At 45.5% G+C, this 24,638-nt stretch overlaps 2 protein-coding genes across 10 annotated transcripts in view; one reads left to right on the top strand and one right to left on the bottom strand.

Moving 5' to 3' along the window:
- The first annotated feature begins 197 nt into the window (after positions 1 to 197).
- Positions 198 to 20,941, top strand: tcea2 (transcription elongation factor A (SII), 2). 3 transcript variants are annotated; one of them, XM_080898076.1, is made up of 10 exons: positions 198 to 386; positions 1,895 to 1,957; positions 2,206 to 2,311; positions 2,477 to 2,558; positions 2,658 to 2,809; positions 3,013 to 3,070; positions 3,296 to 3,449; positions 8,675 to 8,821; positions 8,893 to 8,964; positions 20,407 to 20,941. In XM_080898076.1, the coding sequence occupies exons 1-10, from the start codon at positions 318 to 320 to the stop codon at positions 20,545 to 20,547; spliced, it is 1,044 nt and encodes a 347-aa protein (XP_080754202.1). In that variant the 5' UTR covers positions 198 to 317; the 3' UTR covers positions 20,548 to 20,941. The 3 variants fall into 3 exon arrangements, with proteins under 3 accessions (XP_080754202.1, XP_080754203.1, XP_080754204.1); XM_080898077.1 differs by having other exon boundaries at positions 199 to 386; positions 2,661 to 2,809; positions 20,407 to 20,937; XM_080898078.1 differs by lacking the exon at positions 20,407 to 20,941 and adding an exon at positions 9,781 to 10,057 and having other exon boundaries at positions 199 to 386.
- rgs19 (regulator of G protein signaling 19) overlaps positions 14,266 to 24,638 on the bottom strand; it is a 46,027-nt gene continuing 35,654 nt past the window's right edge. For 2 of the 7 annotated variants that reach the window (XM_080898080.1, XM_080898081.1), the window contains exons 3-6: positions 21,832 to 22,027; positions 21,638 to 21,733; positions 20,978 to 21,212; positions 14,266 to 16,388 (exon numbers count right to left, since the gene is read on the bottom strand). In XM_080898080.1, coding sequence (XP_080754206.1) covers positions 16,194 to 16,388; positions 20,978 to 21,212; positions 21,638 to 21,733; positions 21,832 to 22,027 — 722 coding nt within the window. In that variant the 3' untranslated portion in view covers positions 14,266 to 16,193. The remainder of the gene's footprint in view (positions 16,389 to 20,977; positions 21,213 to 21,637; positions 21,734 to 21,831; positions 22,028 to 24,638) is intronic. The other 5 variants (XM_080898083.1, XM_080898084.1, XM_080898079.1 and 2 more) reach the window with 4 other exon arrangements.

The raw sequence follows: 24,638 nt of genomic DNA, 5'->3' as shown, positions 1-24,638 counted from the left end.
AAGTTATCAGGCCTTATTCCAGTTTGTAAAAGAGGGTAAATCGCTCGGGAGAATTTGTTTGTTTGGGGTTTTTTTGAGCGACGGTCCAGTTCACACTCCACACCAGTTGGAGGCGGTAATGCGCCGTTTTGTTTTTTGCCAACCAAAGTAAGAAAAAGAAGAAGAACGTTAACCTGGAGAGACAAGAAGACTCCATCTCCCACAATGCCTCGCACACAACGACCGGCCGTGAGAGGAGAGAAGAGGACGGAGAAGAGTTTGCGCTCCATCCATGGAGCTTTCCTCTGCAGGGCAGTGACGCAGAGGCAGCCGCAGACATGGTGAAGGATCAGGAAGTGGAGCGCATCGCCAGAAAGTTGGATAAAATGGTGCAGAAGAAGAGCACGGTGAGTGAAAGCGGCCGACGGGTGATGGTGAGCGAGGAAGGTAACACTTTGAAATCATGACACAGTTCAGATTTCAAACGGACACACCTGGAATCAGCTCAGAGCTCATCACCTGCAGTCAGGTGATTAGTGATGTCATTACATGGCACAAAATATTCAAACTGTAGTTTCCTGAACTCCAAATGTGACCAACGTGTGCAGCATGATGCAGACAGACCTCTGAGGCTGGACTGACGGAGAGGCTGTAGGCTTGATACTGTTTCTGTGCTGTGATGAGCTCTGAAACCTGACTGAAACTCTTCAAATAAACCATTGCTCTGCAGATGATCTGTTAGCTGTTTGACAACTACTCTTTCAAGGATGTTTGATATGAAAGGAAGGTTGGAGATTGGCCTATAATTAGCTAAGACTGCTGGGTCTAGAGATGCTTTTTGAGTAAAGGTTTAACTACAGCCAGCTTGAAGGCCGGTGGTACATAGCTGATTATTAGAGATAGGTTGATCATATTTAAGATCGAAGCATTAATTAATGGCAGGACTTCTTTGAGCAGTCTTGTCCTGCTTTCTGCTGTTACTCTCTTTTGCTTAACTTGCGCTCTTTGACTGTACTGAACTTTCTTCTGTTTGTCTGTCGTCTTGTCATGCAGCTCCTTGAGTTCTTGGTGAAACTTTGTTTGTTATCAAAGAGGTAAAAGATAAAAGAAATATTAGCTGTGTTTTTATTCCACCTGAATGTAAAGGTGTGCTGACCAAAGAAAAATAGTATTGCACAAAGGCAAGGCGAGTTTATTTGTATAGCACAATTCAACAACAAGGTGATTCAAAGCGCTTTACAGAGACATTAGAAACACAAACAATAAAAAGCATGATTTAAAATTGATTAAAACATGCAAACAAACAAACTAATAAACAAACAAACAAAACAGTATATAAAATCAGAACAATAGATAAAATCAGTAGTTAAATGTAAGTTTTGAAATTTAAGCTTAAAAGTGTGGATTTGGTGCTTTATTCAAATGCAGCTGAGAACAGGTGAGTCTTCAACCTGGATTTAAATAAACTGAGTGTTTCAGCTGATCTGAGGCTTTCTGGGAGTTTGTTCCAGATATAAGGAGCATAAAAGCTGAATGCAGCTTCACCGTGTCTGGTTCTGACTCTGGGAACTGATAAAAGACCGGATCCAGATGACCTGAGGGATCTGGAAGGTTCATACTGGGTCAGGAGGTCATTGATGTATTTTGGTCCTAAACCATTCAGAGCTTTATAGACCAGCATCAGGACTTTAAAGTCTATCCTCTGACGGACAGGCAGCCAGTGTAAAGACCTCGGAGCTGGACTGGTGTGGTCCACTTTTTTTGGTCTTAGTGAGGACTCGAGATTCAAATGTGAAGCTTTACTGAAAAACTTTAATAGTTTTTTAACATTCAGACAGAAACCTTCTTACAGTTTTTCACAACACGTTTATTTAGTAAACGACTAGGTACAATAAAATGGTGGTTCTGTTTACAGGACAATGCTCTGGACCTGCTGAGAGAACTGAAGAACATCAACATGTCTCTGGAGACACTGCAGGTGAGCAACTCCACAAACAATATGGTGATACGAAAAAGCCTGAAATTCACTTGCGTGTCTGATTTAACTGAACTGAAGGTAACACAGGACTCGGTGTTTATGACTTTCAGTGTGCAGTAACACACCGGTGAGATTAAAGTCCACGAGGTTTATGAATACACTAGACCAAATCCATTTATCATTGCTGTGAATGTTTTCATTTAAAGCGCTGCAGAAACGTGTGTGTGTGTGTGTGTGTGTGTGTGTAGTCTACCAGAGTGGGTATGTCGGTGAACGCTGTGAGGAAACAAAGTTCAGACGAAGAAGTTCAGACTTTAGCCAAAACTCTCATCAAGTCCTGGAAGAAACTGCTGGGTGGGTAAAGAAAAACCGAAACGTGACATATAATGTGTCTCCAGGTGACACTTGTCAGTTCGCATGATTTAAGTTGCATCATCAAGTGTTAGAAACCGTAATCCCGAGTGTACAAACAGGAAGTAGAATTATGGCTGCAGTCATTTGTTAGTTTTTATCTGACAGAGGGTTCAGAGGAGAAGAAAAAGGACGGCTCTCCGGTGAGGTCTTCATCCACCTCCAAGGATTATGGCAGCAGTGAAAAAGGGTCTGTTGCACACTGGCGGCGGCGTCAGCTTGTTTACATGTTTGCGATCAGGAGAAAGTTTCAGTCAAATAAGAACTCTTCCTCTCTCCTCCTCCTCAGCAGTAAATCTTCTGAGGGGCCCCCGTCCACCCCCACTTCCCCAACTACCACCACCCTCTCTCAGGTCACCTCCTTCCCCCCTGCTCCCGTAACCATGGGCTGCGTGAGAAGCAAGAGTCGAGAGCTGCTGGTAGCGGCGCTGCAGACGGACGGTGAGAAGATAATGAAGTCTGGATCTTTTCAGACTCTGAACCCTGCCTTGATCAGATTAATCTGATCGTATCACTGTCTAAATGAGGAATCTGTGTTTCAGTAATCTCCTGTTTACACAAAGACCTGGAATCTGTCAGAGTTGATAGTCAGGTGTTTGTGGTGCTGTTTACAAGCATGAAGCTAACCAATGTTTGTGTTTTAGATGACCACAAGGCCATCAGAGTGGACTGCGAGCACCTGGCGGCTCAAATCGAAGAACATATCCTTTCGTGTTGCTATTGCTGAAACCTGACCACTGAACAGTGTCGGCGGGAGCATCCTCACAGGAAGGATCTCACTTTACTGGAGCAGATTTCATTCATGATTACATAAAAGCTTCAGTATTAATGAACACCAGCAGCACTACAATAAATGTTCTGCACGTTTTTCCAGTTCCAACACATTTCGCACACACTCTTGATCCTTGACGGCTCGCCATGTGCACAGATCTTCCAGGAGTTTAAGTTGACAGACATGAAATATAAAACCCGTCTACGAAGTCGAATCTCCAACCTGAAAGACCAGAAGAACCCAGAACTGCGCCGCAACGTACTGTGTGGAAACATCTCGCCACATCGCATCGCCTGTATGACTGCTGAGGTCAGTGCGTCTTCCTCTTTAAATAGGGGTCAGGGGCGGAGTTTCACGATACAGTGCAGTGTAACTGTATAACCCTTTATTACTTCTACAGTTACATCCATATATATTTGGACACTGACACAAGGTTTTTTTTGTTTTTTTTTTAACCTGTTTTTTATTGTATAAAGGACATAATGTGCAGACTCTCAGCTTTCATTCGAGGGTATCCACATTGAAACTGGATGAAGGATTTAAGAGTTTCAGCTCTTTAACATGTGCCACCCTCTATTTAAAGGGACCAAAAGTAATCGGACAATCGTCTGAAAGGCCGATGGATGTTGTGGGCCAGGGGTCGGCAACCTGCGGCTCTTTAGTCCTTGTACTGCGACTCCGCGTGGTTTGGGTAAAATAAATTAGAAGTATTTAGCTGAAGTGTGTTTTACTTGTATTTAGTTCTTTTTTTTAACTTGTAGTTCTAAATTGGAAGATTATTGTGATTTTGAAATATAAAAATAAAATTATATTTTATTATTTTTCATCGCTCAAAATAAGCGTCACACTCGCGGAAGCCGGTGTACCCGCAGAAATGTCGTGCATCGAGACTTTCAACCCCAGGTAGGCCAGTTATGGATCTTCGGATCCACATTATGTCAGCAGCTGTTCTCCACCGTGAACTATGTTAAAAACAAACACCGCTCATGCCTCACAGATGACAGCTTACAGTCCTGCGTAAAGATGGAAGCCACGATTTGCAGACGCTGTGTGCAGAGGTTCAGGAGCAGAAGTCCCATTGTAAACATATCACGGCAGATCCGACAATGTTTGCATGAACACGCTTTTCAGCATCTCTTTATTGACCACTTTTCACACACGGTTGCTGTACGCATACAGTCGGTGTTAAAGCTCACAGCCCAACACATACCAACACAGCAGCACAGATAGATGGTAGATGGCCTGTATTTATATAGCGCTTTACTAGTCCCTAAGGACCCCAAAGCGCTTTACATATCCAGTCATCCACACATTCACACACTGGTGATGGCAGTTACATTGTAGCCACAGCCACCCTGGGGCGCACTGACAGAGGCGAGGCTGCCGGACACTGGCGCCACCGGGCCCTCTGACCACCACCAGTAGGCAACGGGTGAAGTGTCTCGCCCAAGGACACAACGGCCGAGACTGTCCAAGCCGGGGCTCGAACCGGCAACCTTCCGATTACAAGGCGAACTCCCATCGCTTGAGCCAGATAGCACAGAGGTTAAGGCGGCGAGGCGTGATTGCGGGTGACTCTCAGGTGCGTCCGCCTCCTCTGCAGCGGCACTGCAGACCACGCCCTGCCACACCCATTAACCTGGTAAAATACATATGTAGGCAGAATTTTGCAAATATCTATTTTTCGTTTTTTTTTAGCAGCATAGTGCTTTTTTCCAAAGTCAGGTCAAGGCTCCAAAAGCCCAAAGGCGATATGAGGGTGGCGGCTCACAGTTTTTGTTTGCTGGATCACTTTAGTTCAGCTGGGTGTTTCCTTTTGTTATATTTCTTTAAGAGTTCAAAATGTGTTAATTACATAATGTAATTTTCTCCATACCACTTGATGGATTCATAAGCAACACACCTTAGTTGAAGCATAAAGGTAAAAAAAAAAACCAATATATGCAGTGTTATTTTCATTTTAGATGTCAAAAAGTATTTGCGGCTCCCAGTGTTTTCTTTTGCGTGGAAACTGGGTCCAAATGGCTCTTTGGGTGTTAAAGGTTACTGACCCCTGGTGTGGGCAATTCCTTCGTCATGTCATCATCAGTGAAGAAGATTAAAGATTTGACTTGATGTTTGGTTCTTGCATTTGGAAGATTTTGCTGTGAACAGACATCATGCAGTCAATGCAGCTCTGAAACAAACAAAGACAAACCGTCTGAGAAATTGCTGCAATATTAGGAGTGACAAAATCATCCTGAGAAAGAAAGCGAGCACTGGTGAACTCAGCAAGGCAAAAAGACCTGGACGTCCATGGAAGACAACGGTGGTAGATGCTCGCAGAATCACGGTGCAGAGAAACCTCTTCACAACGTCAGCCAAGGGAACAACACTCTCCAGGAGGAAGGCGTGTCGATACCCAAGTGCAGCATAAAGAGCAGACTCTCTGGGGACGCCTCAGGCCCTCCAAGGTTTGGAGGCCTATCTCCACCCACCACCACTTCCCCTGCCGGTGGCGGACTCCCTCAGGTGTCGGTGTGTTGGTGGTTCTTTGTGTCTGGGGGTGGGCGTCCGGGTACACACCGGCTCACTCCTTGGCGGCCGCTTGTCGGGGCCTGGGGCCTGGGGCTCGCTCGGGCCCCTTTGGAGGTGGGGTGCCCCCGGCCTCTCGGCCTGGGGCTCGGTCACTCAGGCACAGCTGGGGGCCGGCGGAGCTCACGGGCGCGTCACTGCAACTCCCCCTGACTTCTGCTCCGCGGCTGCTGGGCGAGCCCTCATCTGGGACTCTCCTCAGCTCTTACTGGAACAGTGGCGCGGCTGCCCCTCTGTTGGTCTTCCTTGGTCTCTTGTGTTCTGGGGGCCTCTGGATGTCTGGAGTTTTGATCTCCTCCATACCCGCTTCACACCCTGGAGGACGGGGCTGTGGCCCCCCCACACTCCCTAGCAGATCATTACATGGAGAAACCTTTGGAATGCAAGCATGCTGATCCACACAGGTATGCACACATGGGTATTCACAGACGCGGACTAAAGCTTTCTTGGCTGCTGCCTCAAAGCACACTGTGCGCTGTCTATCTTGCGTGCTGCACAATATCGTTTATTATTTAGTAAATATTGATATCTATGACTAGCTAGTTTATTGTGATGGTGCTTTGTTTTCTCTATTATTATGTTGCTCTTTGTTGTTTGCTGTCTCTTCTGTTTGTTTTTTTTTTTTTTTTCTCCATACAGGTGACCCAGGAGTTCTTTTTTTTTTTTTTTTTTCTCTCTCTTCCCCCCCCTTCTCACCGTCTCTTCTCCCCTTTGGTTTTCTTTCTTTCTCTCCCCCTCTTTCTCTCATTCATTCCCCCTGTCCTATTTATTAAAAAAAAAAAAAATGACAAAGGATGAACTGAAGCTCTGCCATCACGTAATGTCGCATACTGCTGTTTCTGATGTCATTTAGGAAAAAAAAAAAAAAGAGCAGACTGTATGACAGAAAGCACAGAGGGTTCACTGCAGGGTGCAACCATTCATAAGCCCCGAGAATAGAAAGGCTCGATCGGCTACAAATGTCTAAAAACGCCGGCACAGCTCTGGGAAAACATTCTTTGGACAGATGAGGCCAAGATCAAGAGAAAAGTATGGAGAAGGCGTGGAACAGCTCGTGATCCAAAGCATACAGCATCATCTGTAACACACGGTGGAGGTAGTGTGATGGTTTGGACGTGCATGGCTGCCAGTGGCACTGGGATACGAGTAGGGATGGGTATCGAAACCCGGTTCTTGTTGAGAACCGGTTCCCACTGTTTCAATTCCTTGGAATAGTTTGCCATTTTTGCAAACGATTCCCTTATCGATTCCAGTCGCCCCGAATGACGTCACCACGTTGTGGAGCGTCATTTACCTGGCAGGAAACACGGCGGCTCAAACGCTCAAAAGTTTGGTTACACTTTACGAGAACGGATGACGACAGGGCAACTTGCAATACTTGCAAAGTAAATATTTCATTTAAGGGAGGAAACACTACGAATATGCAAAAGCATTTGCTCACAAAACACGCGATGACCTTAAATGAATGTCGTGTTTTTAATTCTGGACTCGTGAATCTCAACCCAGCAGCAGCGGTAACGTTTGCACATCCTCTCCCGTTAATGCGGCAGGTAAATAATCAACTAACAGTGCATATTATGTTAGCGCGATCTGCCTTATTACAAACCTGCCATTACTGTGCATTTAGTGACCATGATGAGACAGACAGTCTGGCTCAGATGCTGGCAGTTCTCGCTGCAGTCTGCCGGTAGCGTCTCCTTTCAGGCAGGATAGACGAATGTCACCGAGCAGTGACTCAGTTTGTGGTCAAAGGCTTGCACCCGTTTGCCACAGCAGATGATTTTCAGTAAGTGAATGTGTGTAATTGTAGGCAGGGACATTACTGGATATTCTTGTGTAATTGCTACAGAATAATTTATGTTATACTTTGTTATTGCTACAGAAGAATATTTATTTTATTATTTTACATTTACAATGTTTTTTCCTGGGGACCCTGTGACACCCCATTGAAGAGCCGCAGGCTGGATCTCTTAAGATCTCACTGTTGGGTTTGTAAGGCCATGTTACTCCTAAATTTCTATCTTGTTCAAAGAGAAGATATAAAACAAAGTTCTAAGCTAGTCGACCTTAGTGTCCTCCTTTTTAAAAAGAATCGATAAAGAATCGAATCGTTAAACAGAATCGAAAATGGAATCGGAATCGTGAAAATCTTATCAATACCCATCCCTAGACATGAGTGTTTATGATGATGTGACCGAAGCAGCAGAACGAACTCCTGAGGTGTTCAGAGACAGACTGTCTACGTGCAGTCAGAGTCAGTGTGTTTCATAATACAGATGACCCGAAACACACAGCCAGGAGTTTATTGGAAAATTCTTCAAGGGCCAAGTCAGTCAGCTGATCTTAGCCCAACTGAGCGTTTCACTGGTTGGAGTCAGACAGAAAGGCCCACAAACAGGAAGTGAAAGTTGCTGCAGTAAAGGCCTGCAGAGCGTTAAAAAGCAGCATCTGGTGATGTCCAAGACTTCAGGCAGAGGGTCTTCAACCAAGTATAAGAAATGAACATTTTATTATATGTAATTGGTCCGATTACTTTTCTGTTTTGTGTTTGATTGCATTAAAATGCTTTAGTTCCTCACATTTATGCAATCTTTTTGTTCAAACCATTGAATTAAACTGAAAGTCTGCACTTCACCTGCATCTCAGTTGTTTCATTTTAAATTGATTGTGGTGATTTACAGAGCCTAAATTAGAAAAAAGTTGTCTCTGGCAAAATATTTATAGGCCTAATATTGTTTTATTCTGAAAGTCTAAATGGGAAGTAATTTGTTTTAGTTTCACGTTAGTGAGATGAGGTCAAGAGCCCACTGAGCTTATAGAGTGAAACGGTAAGAATCCCCATTTGTGCAGCGGTGGTTTGTATGAATGTAAACTGGATAACTACAAAAAGGAGTGGAGTCAGTGGGTCGAATGAAGGTGTGTGTGTGTGTGTGTGTGTGTGTGTGTGTGTGTGCGCGCAGGAAATGGCGAGTGCAGAGCTGAAGCAGATGAGAGAGGCTCTGACAAAAGAGTCGATCAGACAGCATCAGCTTTCCAAGGTCGGAGGAACTGAGACGGACATGTTTATCTGCAGCAAGTGTCATGGAAAGAGCTGCACGTACACACAGGTATGAGCACATCTTCAGGCTGATGGTCGCTGTTCTCTGACCAGTTTTCACCACCTCATTCTCGTGTTCAGGTGCAGACCCGCAGCGCTGATGAGCCCATGACCACTTTTGTTTTGTGTAACGACTGCGGCAACCGATGGAAGGTAAGGCCCCTGACTCTGAGAAATACACAGGACATGTGGACTGGCGTTGACACTGATCAGTGTTACAGACGGCGCTGTCTTGGAAATATTTAGGGCCATATAAAAGTTTCTCTTCTGCAAATATTTGATAAATAGCTAATCGACCTACCCTCTTTCTCATCACCCTTCTTAGAGGTCTACACAGTAGTCACACCCACCCTCCTTCCTTCAGTACATCCATGAATCCTCTCTGAAGTCTTCCTCTTTTGTGGAGCTTTTGTTCACTTGTCTTGTGCACTGTCTGTTGCTTTGAATGTTTGAGCTCAGGTTTGCAGCTTCTGCCTCCAGATGGTGGCAGCAGAGGCTGAATTACAGCTTCCCCCTCTTCCTCTCAGCTCTATCTGCATGCTAACCTTCTTTACCTGACCTTCTGATCTTACCATACCCTCTCACCCCGACCTAGCTGATTTAGCTGCTGACTCAGGTCAAAGTGAAGCAACTAAATGGAGAAGCAGGTGATTTATGAGAAGAGCAAAGCTTCAGTTCAATTCATTTTCATTTATAAAATGCCAAATCACAACAGCAGCTGCCTCAAGCTGCTCAAAGCGAAAAGATTTGAGTTACCAGATCTGCATTTGTTTGTTAGCTCTGTGGTGTGTTTTTCCACTGCAGGTGTGCACTTTGATCTTTTTCCACTGAGCTTCTGCCTCTGATTTCTGAGGTGCTGAGATTCATAGTGTCTGTTTAGGGCCAGGTGACAGTCGGATCTGTTTCTGACTGTTTCAGGTTTCTCTGCATTGGGTCTGATTGAGGTGTCTCTTTGTATTTGTCTTTCAGTTCTGTTGAAGAAAACTCGGCCGTTTATTCTTCTGTCAAGAAGCAAATTGAAGTTATTGAAGTTTATTTTATTTTTTATTTTTTTGGTGTAATTTCTTTTTATATATCAAACTAAATGCTGCAATGTATTTGGAGAGACAAAAGCCAGCTGATGTTGTCCATTGGTTGAATTGGTTTTGTATTGATGACTGAGACTTCCTTTCTGAAGACGCTTGAGCCAGATTCAAATCACAGCTCATAGTGTGTCTTTCTTTGCCATGATGTGCTGAACATATTAAATCTGCTCTTGGATGAAGACCATCGAATCGCTGTTTTTATTGTTTTGGCTTCAGAAATCACCATCATCAATAAAAAGGGAAACCATCCCTGCCCCCTGGTGAACCTTGAAGTTTACTCACAAAGAAATCGGCAGGCTTTCTTTTAGAATTTCATTTGAATGGAGAGACGCAGAATATCAACCAAAAATCTAGAGAAACACATTAGACAAAACTAATGTCATGTTATTGGCTGAAATGAGTATTTGAGCCTTTACAACCCAGCTAGAATTCCGGTTCCCACCGTAGACCTGCCCATGGCTGGAATGAAGTAAAAGACGACCACCATGAACTTGGTGAGGCATTGAGTTTGAGTATTCAGAAATTGGACTGAAATGTTCAAGCAGGCCCATCTGACGTTTGCAGTGAACATCTAAATGATTCAGGAAAGCCGGGTGAGCAAGTGCTGTGGTCAGATGAAACCAAAATGGAACTGAGCTCTACCCGCCGTATGACCCAAAGAACAGCATCCCCACCGTTGGGCATGGAAGTGGAAACTTGCTTGAAGTCGTTTTTCTGAGTGTACAGGCCCTGTGTCTTCAAAGTACAGGGCCATGTACCATTAAAATCTTGGAGCAGAACCTCGTCCCCTCAGCCTGAATGCTGAAGATTGGTTGTGGGTGGGTTTTCCAGGAAGACCTTAAACATAGCACTAAGAGAACAAAGGACCGGCTAAAGACGAAGATCCAGAATGAGGTATTATGCACCGTCCTCACCAGTCTCCTGTCCTCAGGTCGATGAAAAGTCTGTGGTGAGAGTTGAAGCTTCGAGTTAATGCAGAATAGTTTGTCTCCTTTGAAATGAACCAGAAACCATTTCTTTCTTTGTGGGAAAACTTTCATCACATAATGATTTCTTTCACTGTAATTTCCCCAAAGACTTGTTAGACTGAGTCAGTGGTGGTACGATGTCATCGGCACTTGGGTTTGATTATAATAAATGATGTTGTGTTTTCAGTCATTCTGTAGGTTGGACTGGCTTCCAATCTGAAAAATGTTGATTAATACGAACTGAGAAGAATTCGGCTGGTTTACATGCCACCTGTAGGGAAAAAAAATCTTGATGGTTGTTTAGCTGAGTGTGACTTTTAGCTCATCGAGACGAATGAACGATGACCTCGTGCAGCGTTGAGGTACCAGCATTGTCTCTCCACTCCTTCACAGTTCATCTTCACTGTCGGTCAGTGAAAATGAGATTAATTTACCCTCAGACTATTTGCAGAGTTACTCTAATCCTCTATTTAATGGATTATAATTCCCATTGTTAGTTTGTGCAAAACAGCCAACGAGTGACAACAAACCTTCTTCCTCTACTTGACTGGTTACAGTACCAGTGAACCCTGATGATTGCTAATCCTGGTTATATCACCCCTGAAGGTGTTCAACGCCTCAAATTCAACACAAATGTTCACACAGACTCGGGAAAGGTTTTTCCACCAAGACTCAACAAATATTTTTCAGGCTATAACCGAAAGGAGCTTCATGCCCCAAAATGTCAAGGACAAGTCTAAACGGACGAGGCTGGTTGGCTGATAGGCAGATTAAACAGATCTGTGATGGTGGCAGTCGGATGCATATCTAACCTGGCCTGGACAGACCAACATGCTCTTACTTTTGAGAAGTTAAACAGTATTCGTCTGAATAAATGTGGACGTTAACACTGTACCACGAAGCATCCAGCAAAAGACAGACTACTTAAACAAAGAGCAGAGGCCTCGTGCTGTTTTTCTAAATGCTGCTGGTGTTTGGAAGTGTGTTGACGGGTAGGATGAAGAGTGGTGGGGAAACAGAGCTGAGAAGGATTCTGTTGTGTTTGTTGTGGAAACACCGGTGAGCTCTTCCCATACATGAGCATGAAGAGAGACAGAGAAAACAGATATAACATATGTACAAATGAATCTTTTCACAAGTCTATTTTTGTCAAGAGAACATAATTGGTGCTCAGTGGAAACCGTCTGAGATTATAGATTTCAGGGAGCTGGTTCATTATTTTCTGTGTTCGTGGAAACTTTATTGAGTTGTACTCTTGGCTCCTGTTGTGCTCTAAGAACTGTTTATTAGAAAGTGTCTGACCTTAACCCAGCAGCAGAGAAGTTGTGTCCTGGACTCCAAAGAATTCCCCTCGTTCTGGACACGACACTGAGGATCAGGATTTTGTCACAGTCATTCAAACCAGGCAGCAGCAGATTAGTGACTGACCTCGAGCTGTGGACGGACACGTTTGTGTCATTTTAAGCTTCTTCCTGTCCTACAATGGTGTTTGTCTCCATCCTTCACCCAGCGTGATCGTTACTGGGAACAGTTTAACCCTTACCCTCCTGCTTCCTGTGCTGATGATTTTATATTAGCTCTGTAGCTAACCGTGAACTAAAGTTCTATATATCCTGACTTCCTGGACTAAAATCTGAAACTCCAGTCAGCGATAACGGGTATCGTGATTACCAGCCTTCTCTGTTAAGCCGGGCTCTTTGCTTCAGGCTCACATAAAAAAGGTATTTGACACGTCACGTCAGTCTTGTTTCTTATCAAATGATCCCTGTGAGCACCCCCTGCTCAGATGCTTTATCAGATGAGGATAAATAAAAATACAACACCTCTGAAAAAGACAAAATCTAAAAGTAAAATATTTATTTTTTAACAGATTTTTATTTTTTAATTTATTGTCTATTAATTGTAGTTGTTGTAAAATGTATTTATTTTGATTGTAAGCCCAACAAGGGAAAATTGTTGAAAATTAGCAATAGCTATAAACTTATGTGCGTTACATCAGTTTCATGTTTTGTACTTGGACTATGTTAAACTGCACTGTCCCTTTTTAGATAAATAAATTAAAATAATCTGACAGCAGCAGAAACTGGTTCATCTAAAGATTTGAATTATTTTGTGTCTGAACGCGCTCAGTGCTGTTTGTTTTTAAGCTGTGAGACTTTAGACTGTATCCATGGAAACATCAAAGCTTCCTGTCACACAGCCTGATTTGTCACAGATCAAAGCGAAGTCTGTGACTTTACCACAAAGTCAGATATACGTGTTGGTGATCTGTGGCGAGCGTAGACCCTCAAGTTCATCATCACATCAGCTGGACCGACTTCACCAACCCTGCAAACACAGTTAGGTTTTCCTCTTCATCGAGGCCGAAGGTTAGAAAGAAATCCTACCATCAGAACACGGGAAACCAGCGAGCTAGCACCCTGACATGGTTAATGAAATCTGTGTGTGCAAGCCACTGCAACCCCCTCTGGCCTCTGCTCCGTAGCTGCTGGGTGACCTCTCGTTTGGGGCTCTACTCAGCTCTTCCCAGGAGGGTGGCACGGTTCCCCCCCCTTTAGTGGTCCTCCTCGGGTCCTCGTACTCTGGGGCCTCTGGATGTCTGGGGCCTGGATCTCCTCCATACCTGCTTCATACCCTGGTGGACGGGGCTGTGGCTCCCCACACTCCCTAGCAGATCGTTACATGGAGAAACCTTTGGAATGCAAGCATGCTGATCCACACAGGTGTGCACACAGGTGTACACACGGGTATTCACAGACGCGGACTACAGCTTTCTTGGCTGCTGCCTCAAAGCACATTGTGCGCTGTCTATCTTGCGTGCTGCATAATATCGTTTAATATTTAGTATCTACTGATATCTATTGTTAGCTAGTTTATTGTGATGGTGCTGTTTTTATTATGTTGCTCTTTGTTGTTTGCTTTCTTGTTTTTTTTTCTCCATACAGGTGACCCAGGTGTTTTGTTTGTTTTTCTTTCTTTCTTCCCCCTTTCTCACAGTCTCTTCTCTCCTCTATTTTTCTTTCTCTCCCTCTCTTTCTTTCATTCTTTCTCCCTGTCCTATCCCGCAGTCATGTCTGTCCCGACTTTAAAAAATGAAAATAAAATAAATTCATAATTATAAAGGTCAATCAAATGGACCAATATGGCAAGGCCATGATGATCCACTTGGTAAAATAAATTCGCTTGGCATCTTTCTTGGCCTTAAGACAACAATTCTGATGGCTAAAGAGCCAAACGGGACACACAAAAAAAAGAGTGTGTCGGTGCTGGTCAGTTATCATAATAACAGCGTTTTAGCCTGGGAGATTTTATTGATTCAGTCCTTGGTGTTAACACAGGTGTGAACACTGTCTGACCTCTCAGGTCATTTCTGTCACAAAACAAGCAGCCTCTCGTTGGATCTTCAGTTTTGTCTTTATATTTGTACAATTAAAATCACAGTTTTAACAAAATAGAAAATAAATAACATCAACAATACGAAGAGAAATGCATCGTGTGACTGGTCTGCTGAAGAGGGAGGCATCTCCTGTTTGGAACCTGTGGCCTCCGCCTCCATCTACCAGCGTTCCCATGAAGCAGTGCAGGAAGCGTCCGACTCACAACATGGGCTGCTTTTTTGCACCTGGGATTTCCTCCCGCCCCCCTTCCTGAATGGACCAACCACAGATGAGCCCGGTGGCCTCCTGCAGCTAATCAGGAGCCACAGACAGTGATGAGGTCAAAAGTGAGAGGTCGCAGAGGTCAGCAGCAGCAGCGCCCAGGTAGGCAGCCCCGGTGTGTGTCTGTGTGTGTGTGTGTGATACTATACTTACAGGGCCTGTTATAAATTTGTAAGAAAACAGATGTGGCGACCATAAACATTCACGTAATGGCAGCGTACGTCTGACTTAAAGAAGATAAAATTCCAACTTCACCTGCGCGTTATTCTTGGTCGTAAACAGTGAAGCGTTCTCCACCCGCACAAACAAAACCACCTCTGTGTCACTTTTAACAGGTCCTTCTTCTTATGGTCTCTGCGACACGAGGCAGACACAATGTTCATTTATTACAACACAAACGTCCGCCTGCAGCTTTGCACTCTTTACATTTCATCTCTCAGTGATAGTAGTTTTTGGTTGCAGACTAGTTATGAACAATAATCATTATTACTGATTAGCCATTCATTTTAAAGACACAGCGGTCACAGCAGCTTCGTTTACTCCGAAACTCAAATCTGTGTCTTTCTGACCATTAATGGAAGGAAAGTATTGATTATTGAACGGTCCGTGTAAGTAAAGTAGCACTGATTCTGTGTGTGTTTTCTAAACTCCAGTGTTTTTATTGCTCTGTGTGTGTGTGTCGGGTGTAATCAGTCTCATTGGGTCATCCTCTTCTGGAAAAACCAGGACGAGGAGAGACCACGGCAAACAAAAGTAGGTGAAATGTTCCACGTTCAGTTCTGTGATATAAAATATTCACGTAGTCGTTTGTTAATCAGTAGTTGGAGGAAGCGGCGCCCCCCTGTGGTCAGGAGTAAAGTCATCGATCCAGCGAACTACCAAAGATGAAGCGTCTCAGGAAGCGTCATGTTTCCAGTTCAAAAACAGAGAAAGGGAACGACGCAGCATTCATCTTTTTCTTTGAACCGCATCATTCCTGAAGTGCGAGGTGGAGTCAGCTGGCTCTGTGAAAGGAGATGCTAAGGAGCAAGGCTGGTAAAAATCCACAAAGAGCTGATGGCACATGTGAATATTTTTCCCACTGAAAAAACAATCACCCCAGTAAAACTTCAGTGTCATTCGCTGGTGCCCTCAGGAGCAGGTGGGAAACATGAACCAAAGCAGAGGTGAACCGTGAGGAGGAGGAAGGCAGGGATGGATCAGGGATCAGCTTAGTCTGATTTCAGTGACGTAAAACTCATAAATCACCTAAAATCAATAAGTTCACTGCTATTAAAATTCATCTGTTTGAGCTGAAACTGTTGGCCAGGAGTTTGTCTTAATATTTAACTGCTAGTTTTTAATCACTGCACTGCACTAACCCTGCACATAACAAGGTCTAACTGACGTCAAAGGCCTGATTAAGATTTCAAATTCGAGAAAAATATATATATTTTTATAAACATTGTAAATCTGTTTCCAGGGTTTTTTTTCTTGTTTTCAAAATGATTATCTCCATATTAAGAGAAGGTGACTACAAAAGAAGAAAGAAGTGAGCAGGAGTGTGACTAAAAGGAAGAAAACATGAAGTGGAGAGACGATGAAGATGAGTACGTGGGAAGAGCTGAGGATGGAGTGATGACTGCTTGAAAGATTTGGATGGAGGCAGAGCGCAGGTTGGATGAAGATGTTTAGGAGTAGGACTCGGAGGGCGTACGGGAGCCGCCATGAACCAGCGCCTTGTAGATGTTGGAGGCAAGGAATCGTGGGTAGGAGTCCCTGTGCATCAGCGTGTAGATCTGCAGCTGGGCGTCTTCAAAGGTGTGTGGCGTCGGATCCTGCATCTTCCTGTTGATCACCTCTCGAACCCGAGCATCCAGACTCACCTGGAGGGAAAAACACACTTTGATGCAACAAAGCAGTTCAGGTTTCACTACATAAAGAAACAGTGTGACTAATGAGCCAGCCAACCTGGAGCTGGAGACGTGACTGATAGGAGCTCACCAGAGACTCTTAACCAGGCACACTGCATTGAACAGCTGCTGCTAAACCCAACTCAGGCTACTGTGTCGTCTCCACATGTCTTTAACATGGAAATAACATTTCACTAACTGAGCCCACGTCCTCATTTTAGGTTTGACAGCATTTTAGTAGGTAAAAGTGATGCTTTGGCATGAATTGAGCTGCGGTTTGGGGAAGACCTCGAAGGAGACTGGCGATGGCTCCCGGGCCTGGCAGATCCCAATGCACTAAATAGAAGTGAAGAAGTTGAAGAATGGAGAAGAAAGAGAGAGGGAGGGTGAGGCACGTAAACGAGAATGATCGGCTTGCAGAACTGGGGGAACCTCTGTAGATGACAGCCGGAAGGAGCGTTTGGAGGCGTGGTCCTGCTCCTGAAATCCCGATACATAATCTCCAATAAAAATGTTGGATGTCTTGATGCTCAGTCATCCAGGTAAGTAAATCCCAAAAGGCTGATTCTGTTCATCTGGACGTTTTCGGTGGGAGAAACGTTTCATCACTCAAGGAACCGACCTCACAGCCCATTGTTCATTCAGTGGGCTGGATTCAGTCATTGTGCAAATGTGCTCTTTATAAGGTTGAAACCTGCAGTCAGCTGAGACTGAAGGAGTCACTTAGACGATCGTGAAACGTTTCTCCCACTGAAAACGTCCAGATGAACAGAATCAGCCTTTTGGGAAAAATGTTGGATGTTGTCTTCAGGAGCTGCGTACCCAAAAGTATAGTGAGAGTGACCTGTGAGAGTCTGTCACAGGCAGAAGACTTTCTACAGAACTGCAGGCGAGGATCTGAATGGATCACGATCCAGAGTTGTGCCTGTGGAGTGGTCGGTGGGTGTTGTGGTGGTGATCCCTGAAGCAGACAGGCCTAAGAAGAGGCCTATGGAGCTTGGTTTACTTGTGGACTCTGGAGGCTGCAGAGCGGTAACAATGGGCAGAACGCATCTCTGGTCATGGTTGAATGAACCAAACCTCTGCTGTGAGAGTTAGGGGAAGCCTTGAGCAAGACTTTTGTTCAGTCTTAAAGAAATTCTGGCAAATGATCAGGCAACTCTGGGGGGAAGCAGATTTATGGTTGACCAGAGGCGCTCAGTCAGGATCGAGAAGAGTGCACGGAAATAAAAAAAACAAACACGTCGCCCCCTCTGTCCCTTCAAAGGTATCGAGTATCGTCCCTTTGTATGGAGCTATCTGTTCTCTGAGTGTATAACTACAGTCAGAGCCTCGTCTTTGCCTGCAGAAAGTCAGACTGGTTCTTTGTCTTCGTTTATTCCCTTTGTCAACAATTCTGTTTATTATTTTTATGGATGATGGTGGAGAGCCCACAGAGACCAGTTACTGGCCCAAATGGACGAGTTTAACCCTGTAAACCAGGACCTGTCGCTGGCACCAGACAGGTGTTTTCAAATGGTTTTAAAAATCATATTACTCCAGTTCTGACCTCCTTACGCTGGCTTCCATTTGAATTTGGGATCTATTTTAAATCCTTTTACTGGTTTTTAAATCCTTAAATGGTATATTTGCCTTATACGGTTCACTCCGGTCAGCTGAGCAGCTGAAACTTAGAGGAGACCCTGAAGCTCTTCCTCTAGTAGGCGGTCGACTTCAGACGTGGTTTTTAAAAACTCATTTTTATACACTGGCCTTTGACTCAGTGGGTAACTGACACTGTTATTCTATTGTTAGTTATTTATTGTACTTTTTGTTCTTCTGCTGTACAGCACTTGGGCCAGCTATGTGTTCTAAGTGCTACATAAAGGAATTATGGTACGGGAACTGTAACTCCCATAACTGCTTACCAATTTGTTCAATTAAAAGAATCGCAAGTTTCTGACAGCCGCGAGTACAACAATGGACTGCACCAAAATGCTTATGTGTGCATTCCCACCTACATGATACAGGAAGTGAATTTTGTTATTGAAAAATCTGCTAACTTTACACTGGTCTCGCTCTGGGCCCGGGATTCTCTGGGATCTGTGTTTTGGGCCAATCACGGGCCTTTACCTGGCTGAGCAGGTGTCTAGTATAACCAGCTTCCCCTGGCTGAGTGATGTTTGAGGCTGGTGAAGAGGACTGGCTATTTAGATTTGTGTCGTTTGCAGCTTTAACACAATCGCTGTGTGTGCGCGTCTGCTCGTTGCATTAAAGACTAACAGGCTATGTTGGGACCAACGCAGGAGCATTAGGACCGTTACACTCCTCGTCCCCTTCATAGACCACGGTACTACTTCTGTTTACATTATACATGCTTCCCTTAGGCAGTATCATTAGAAGACATAGCATACATTTACATTGCTATGCAGATGACACCCAGCTCTATCTGTCCATGAAGCCAGATAACACACACCAATGAGTTAAACTGCAGGAATGTCTTAAAGACATAAAGACCTGGATGGCCGCTAACTTTCTGCTTCTTAATTCAGATCAAACTGAGATTATTGTACTCGGCCCTGAAAAGCTTAGAAATATGGTATCTAACCAGATTCTTACTCTGGATGGCATTACCTTGGCCTCCAGTAACACTGTGAGGAACCTTGGAGTCATTTTTGACCAGGACATGTCCTTCAACTCACATATTAAACAAATATGTAAGACTGCGTTCTTCCATTTGTGCAACATCTCTAAAGTTAGAAATATCCTGTCTCAGAGTGACGCTGAAAAACTAGTTCATGCATTTATTACTTCCAGGCTGGACGACTGTAATTCATTATTATCAGGAAGTCCTAAAAACTCCCTGAAAAGCCTTCAGCTAATCCAAAATGCTGCAGCAAGAGTCCTGACAGGGACTAGAAAGAGAGCATATTTCTCCTGTTTTGGCTTCCCTTCATTGGCTTCATGTTAAATCCAGAATTGAATTCAAAATCCTGCTCCTCACATACAAGGTCTTAAATAATCAGGCCCCATCTTATCTTAATGACCTTGTAGTACCATATCACCCTATTAGAGCACTTCGCTCTCGCTCTGCAGGCCTACTTGTTGTTCCTAGAGTATTTAAAAGTAGAATGGGAGGCAGAGCCTTCAGTTTTCAGGCCCCTCTTCTGTGGAACCAGCTTCCAGTTTGGATTCAGGAGACAGACACTATCTCTACTTTCAAGATTAGGCTTCAAACTTTCCTTTTTGCTAAAGCATATAGTTAGGGCTGGACCAGGTGACCCTGAATCCTCCCTTAGTTATGCTGCAATAGACGTAGGCTGCCGGGAATTCCCATGATGCACTGAGTTTTTCCTTTCCAGTCACCTTTCTCACTCACTATGTGTTAACAGACCTCTCTGCATTGAATCATATCTGTTATTAACCTCTGTCTCTCTTCCACAGCATGTCTTTTATCCTGTCTTCCTTCTCTCACCCCAACCGGTCGCAGCAGATGGCCCCGCCCCTCCCTGAGCCTGGCTCTGCCGGAGGTTTCTTCCTGTTAAAAGGGAGTTTTTCCTTCCCACTGTTGCCAAAGTGCTTGCTCATAGGGGGTCATATGATTGTTGGATTTTTCTCTGTATCTATGAAGCACCTTGAGGCGACTTATGTTGTGATTTGGCGCTATATAAATAAAATTGAATTGAATTGAATTGGATGGATGAGCACCAGGGTACATCCATGCAGCCCCAGCAGGTCCCCGAGGCCATCTGCTGGCTGTGCAGCAAACAAGATCTAAAGGAGTCGGAGCTTTTCCATCAGTGGCCAAACTGTGGCGCTGTCTCCCCCTGAGTCTGACATCTCATTGGGTTCCTTCTCAAAGCAGCTAAAAACCTTTTAAACCTGCTTTTGGGAACTTTTCTGTTTTTCTCTCTGATGCTATCTGGAAAGATTCTATGGAAATACAGTTTGACTCATTTTGAACTGTCAGAAGCAAAAATGATAACTGAAGACACATTTCTGCTCCCCACAGCTTACATCCACTGGTGTGGCTCGACCGACAGATCAGCTGACTCAGAACCCACGGAGCAGACGCTCCTCCACAGCCAGAGGTTGGAGAGAAGTCTCCAGAAGCATGGCCTCAGCTTTGGTGGTGCTGTCCAGCGTGCTGTAACTTGTCATTTCAACTGCTGAAATCAATTAAACATTTTCTTTACCTCCTTAAAGAAAGAAAACCCGAACACTGAGAGTGCCAGTGCTGAAAATCCAAGACGTACGGCTGTAAGGTGCACCTGTAAACACCTGGATTTTAGAAGCTAATGTGGGAGAAATACGCACTCTTTCTGTAGCGTTTGGGATTAAATGAAGAATTTTTTTCCAAAAAAGTCTGGAGTTGGTTTCTTCGAGGATAGCAATGAGAATGCGTAAACAGGAAGTAAATCCTGGTGTCAGAACCTGTATCCAGTGTTTTTGTAACAGAGCGCTCACAGCTCTGGCTTAGACACACCTTACATCTTACAGCTCTGTGCACCTGTTGTATAGTTCACACACTGGTCCTCTAAACAGTGAGCACTGGTATAACCCCAGCTGAAAAACAGTCATACCTCTTTTGGTGACAGAATAGAAATGTAGTCTTCATAGATGGAACGAGCTTTCTCCTCAATGGCGCTCTTGTTCATCTCCTGTTTGAGGTCCTCGCAGGCGAGCCAAAACAACATGTTCTCCTCGCTGTACTCTGTCCGCAGGAACTCCCGGAAAACATTTCGACCTGCCGGATTCCTCATCAGCTTGTCGAAGGACTGAGACCACAGCCGGATCTCTTCTAACGATGGTTTGGTGCTGAGGAAGAAGCGGGGAAAGCTTTGTTCATCTTCATCTGTTCATTTGTGTATGTTCCTGGTCTGCAGTTAGCTGATATAAAATTGAACGTACGAATATTTGGATATTTCTGACTTAATTGCAGTTGTGAGGCTAAACACTGAGAGTCTGTAAAGATCCTAGAGCCGTTAATGCAGGATAAACTGATGTAGGCACAGTCAGACCACATCTGTGTTTGAACACGTTTCCTTTGCAGGTAAATAAAACTCACACTCAGGCTCAGCTTATTCCCAAACTGCGTACTACTCCCATCAACATGTTTCACGGCTCGCTGAGCTCAGCTGAGGTCATACTGCCCCCTGGTGGCATTTTTCTGCAGTGCGGAAAAAGTTGTGTTTTTCATGTTTTTGAGGTCGAGCAGAGAACGATCGACTGCAGTGACTCACCAAGCTTCACAGTTTGGAATGGTTTCCATCTTTGTGTCCGGTATCTTCTTCCTCCTCCTCCACCTCTGCCTCTCCTCTTCATTCCTGACAGTGAGACTGACATGATAAAACAGCCTTCAGACAGGAAACGCGCACACACACAAACTCGCACAAACAGCACAGCCACACACAATGAGGTTAAGGGCAGCACTGACCAGGTAAGGCAGGTGTGTCTCACCATGAACAGCTGCAGCAGCAGCACCAGCAGAAGCAGCAGGCGTTGGGCCGCTGGGAATTTTGGGTAGTGGCCGTGCCCCGCCCCCCTCCCGTCCCGGTCAGTGCAGAGGTCTCGCTGCGACCTCCGCCCATGGTGAGCTCCGCCCCTCGCTCGGCCGGAATCGGACCTGTGTACTGTACAGATACATACTCAGGGTGATCAGTGTTGGGAAGGTTACTTTTAAAATGTATTCCATTACAGATTACATGCCCCAAAATGTATTTTGTAACGTATTCCGTTATGCGACTCAATGAGAGTAACTATTCTGAATACTTTGGATTACTTAATATATTATCATGCTTTTTCCAACTACATGAATGTATTGCTGGGTGATTTATTACTGAAGGTTACTCGCCATACCAATACCAACTAGATGTAAAAATCTTAATATAAATGAGTAATAGTAGGTGGACATTAGGTAAGGCTACACTTTTTGCAGCGATCTCGTGTAGAAAACTATTTGGCGCGTATATAAAACAGGTCCGCGGCTCCGAACCGTAGTAAAGGGACCTCTGGCTAATACGTCAGGTTCGTGTCGGGCTCCTAGCCGAAAAATAGCTTTACTTTGTTGTCTGGGTCAACTTTGCTAGCGAGAGACAGAGAGAGGCGTTGAAAGGCTGCTCCAACGGAGCTTATTGTTTCAGAGGAAAACACGAACACAGCGTACAGTTGAGTCTTAACAGCTTACTTACAGCTGGGCTCATCAGACTCTCTTCTGTGTCCTTGGGCAAGACACTTCACCTGTTGCCTACTGGTGGTGGTCAGAGGGCCCGGTGGCGCCAGTGTCCGGCAGCCTCGCCTCTGTCAGTGCGCCCCAGGGTGGCTGTGGTTACAATGTAGCTTGCCATCACCAGTGTGTGAATGTGTGTGTGAATGGGTGGATGACTGGATATGTAAAGCGCTTTGGGGTCCTTAGGGACTAGTAAGGCGCTATATAAATACAGGCCATTTACCATTTTACCATTTTCTTGGCTGCAGCCTCCTCTGCACCCTGGTGACATACCCCCACTCCAAGGCCCTGCATGTGTGGGTGGTTGTGGAGGAGCGGGAAGAGGGAGGCAGCTGGAGATGGGGAGGGAAGGAAGGGAGGGGCAGGTAACCCCTCCCTGGGGCCAGCTCCCCCGCTGACCCCAGTAGGCACTCCCACCCTCCGCGACCCGCCAGGGAAGGGGGGCCCAGGCCCATCAGACCGGGGCCCAGTGCAGTAGCGCCCCCCGGCTCCAAAGAGCCCTGGACAGTCCACCCAACCCCACCACAGAGAAAACTGCACCCACCCCACCATCCACACATCTTCCAGACTACATAAGACGGTAAACGCCCAGGCTGAGATCTTCCTCCACCTCTCCTGTATCTCCCCCTCCTGCAGAGAGTTCCTGAAGAGAAGAAAGCTCCTGCAAGATGTGACCATCCCCCCCACCAGTTGAAGAGCCCCCCAGGCGGCTCGACGCACCGGCGGCACCCTGCTCCAGGGCCGGGCCCCCATGCACCCACCCGCCCACAACCCCGGCAACACACCAACCAGGACCCAAGCCCCCGAGGCCCGGCCCGGGCCCCAGCCCAGAGACGGAGCGCCCCCAGAACCTCACGCCCATCCCGGACCCACCCAGGGGCAGCCAGGTTGCCAGGTCAGTAACCCACGTCCGTCAGCACAGACCCTCCCCTAGCCCCGCTGCACGCAGCTGCGAGGAAACAGTCACCTGAGAGCCAACAGAGCCCCCAACCGGACGTGACCGCTACCCCGGGTTGAGCTCCCCAAGGAAGATGCCTCCGGGGAACCCCCCGACGCCCTAAGCCTGTCCCTACCCCCTCACCAATCACAACAGTGAAGGCGGGACCAAACTATGACCCCCCACCCCCACTAGGTGATGGAGCTGATAAAAGGGGCCCAGAGCAATTGATCTAATGTGGTGGCAGAGGCTGTGTCAAGACTAATGTAATCTAATAGATAATTTCTATATTGGTTAGAATTAAGATTATTTTTATTTTTCCAGTTCATGAGGACTGTTTTCTTGGCTATGCATAGGGCAGTGAAGATCAATAGCTTAGCTTAGCTCGCAGCCGACTCGTTAGCACCATGGCTACTTCACCTGTCCCCCCTTCACTTTCCTGCTCATTGTGTCAGATGTTTGGTTACTCCTCAGCCTCCTTTAGCAGTAATGAAATCTGTAACAAATGTAGCATATTTGCAGCTCTGGAGGCCAGGATTACTGAATTGGAGACTCAGCTTCGCACCCTTCATTCACCCGTAGCTAGCCAGGCCCCTGTAGCTGGTGCAGCCGAAGATAGCGTAGGCCCCGCTAGCTGTTCCCCAGCAGATCCCAAGCAGCTGGGGAAAGAGGGCGGCTGGGTCACGGTGAGGAGGAAGCATAGTCCTAAACAGAAGCCCCAGGTACACCACCAACCCGTTCATGTGTCTAACCGTTTTTCCCCACTCGGCGACACACACGCCGGGGGTCAAACTCTGGTAATTGGTGATTCTGTTCTCAGACATGTGACACCGGCAACCAGAGACGACATTGAGGGAAATTTAAAACTGCTGGCTAAGGGTAAACGTAAATACAGTAAAATCATAATTCACGTTGGCAGTAATGACACCCGGTTACGCCAATCGGAGGTCACTAAAATCAATATTGAATCGGTGTGCAACTTTGCCAAAACAATGTCGGACTCTGTAGTTTTCTCTGGTCCCCTCCCCAATCAGATCAGGAGTGACATGTTTAGCCGCATGTTCTCCTTAAATTGCTG

This window comes from Rhamphochromis sp. 'chilingali', assembly GCF_963969265.1.
Source record: "Rhamphochromis sp. 'chilingali' genome assembly, chromosome: 12".
NCBI lineage: Eukaryota > Metazoa > Chordata > Actinopteri > Cichliformes > Cichlidae > Rhamphochromis > Rhamphochromis sp. 'chilingali'.
Note: the sequence above shows the minus strand (reverse complement) of the source record. Positions and strands in the feature narration are given on the sequence as shown.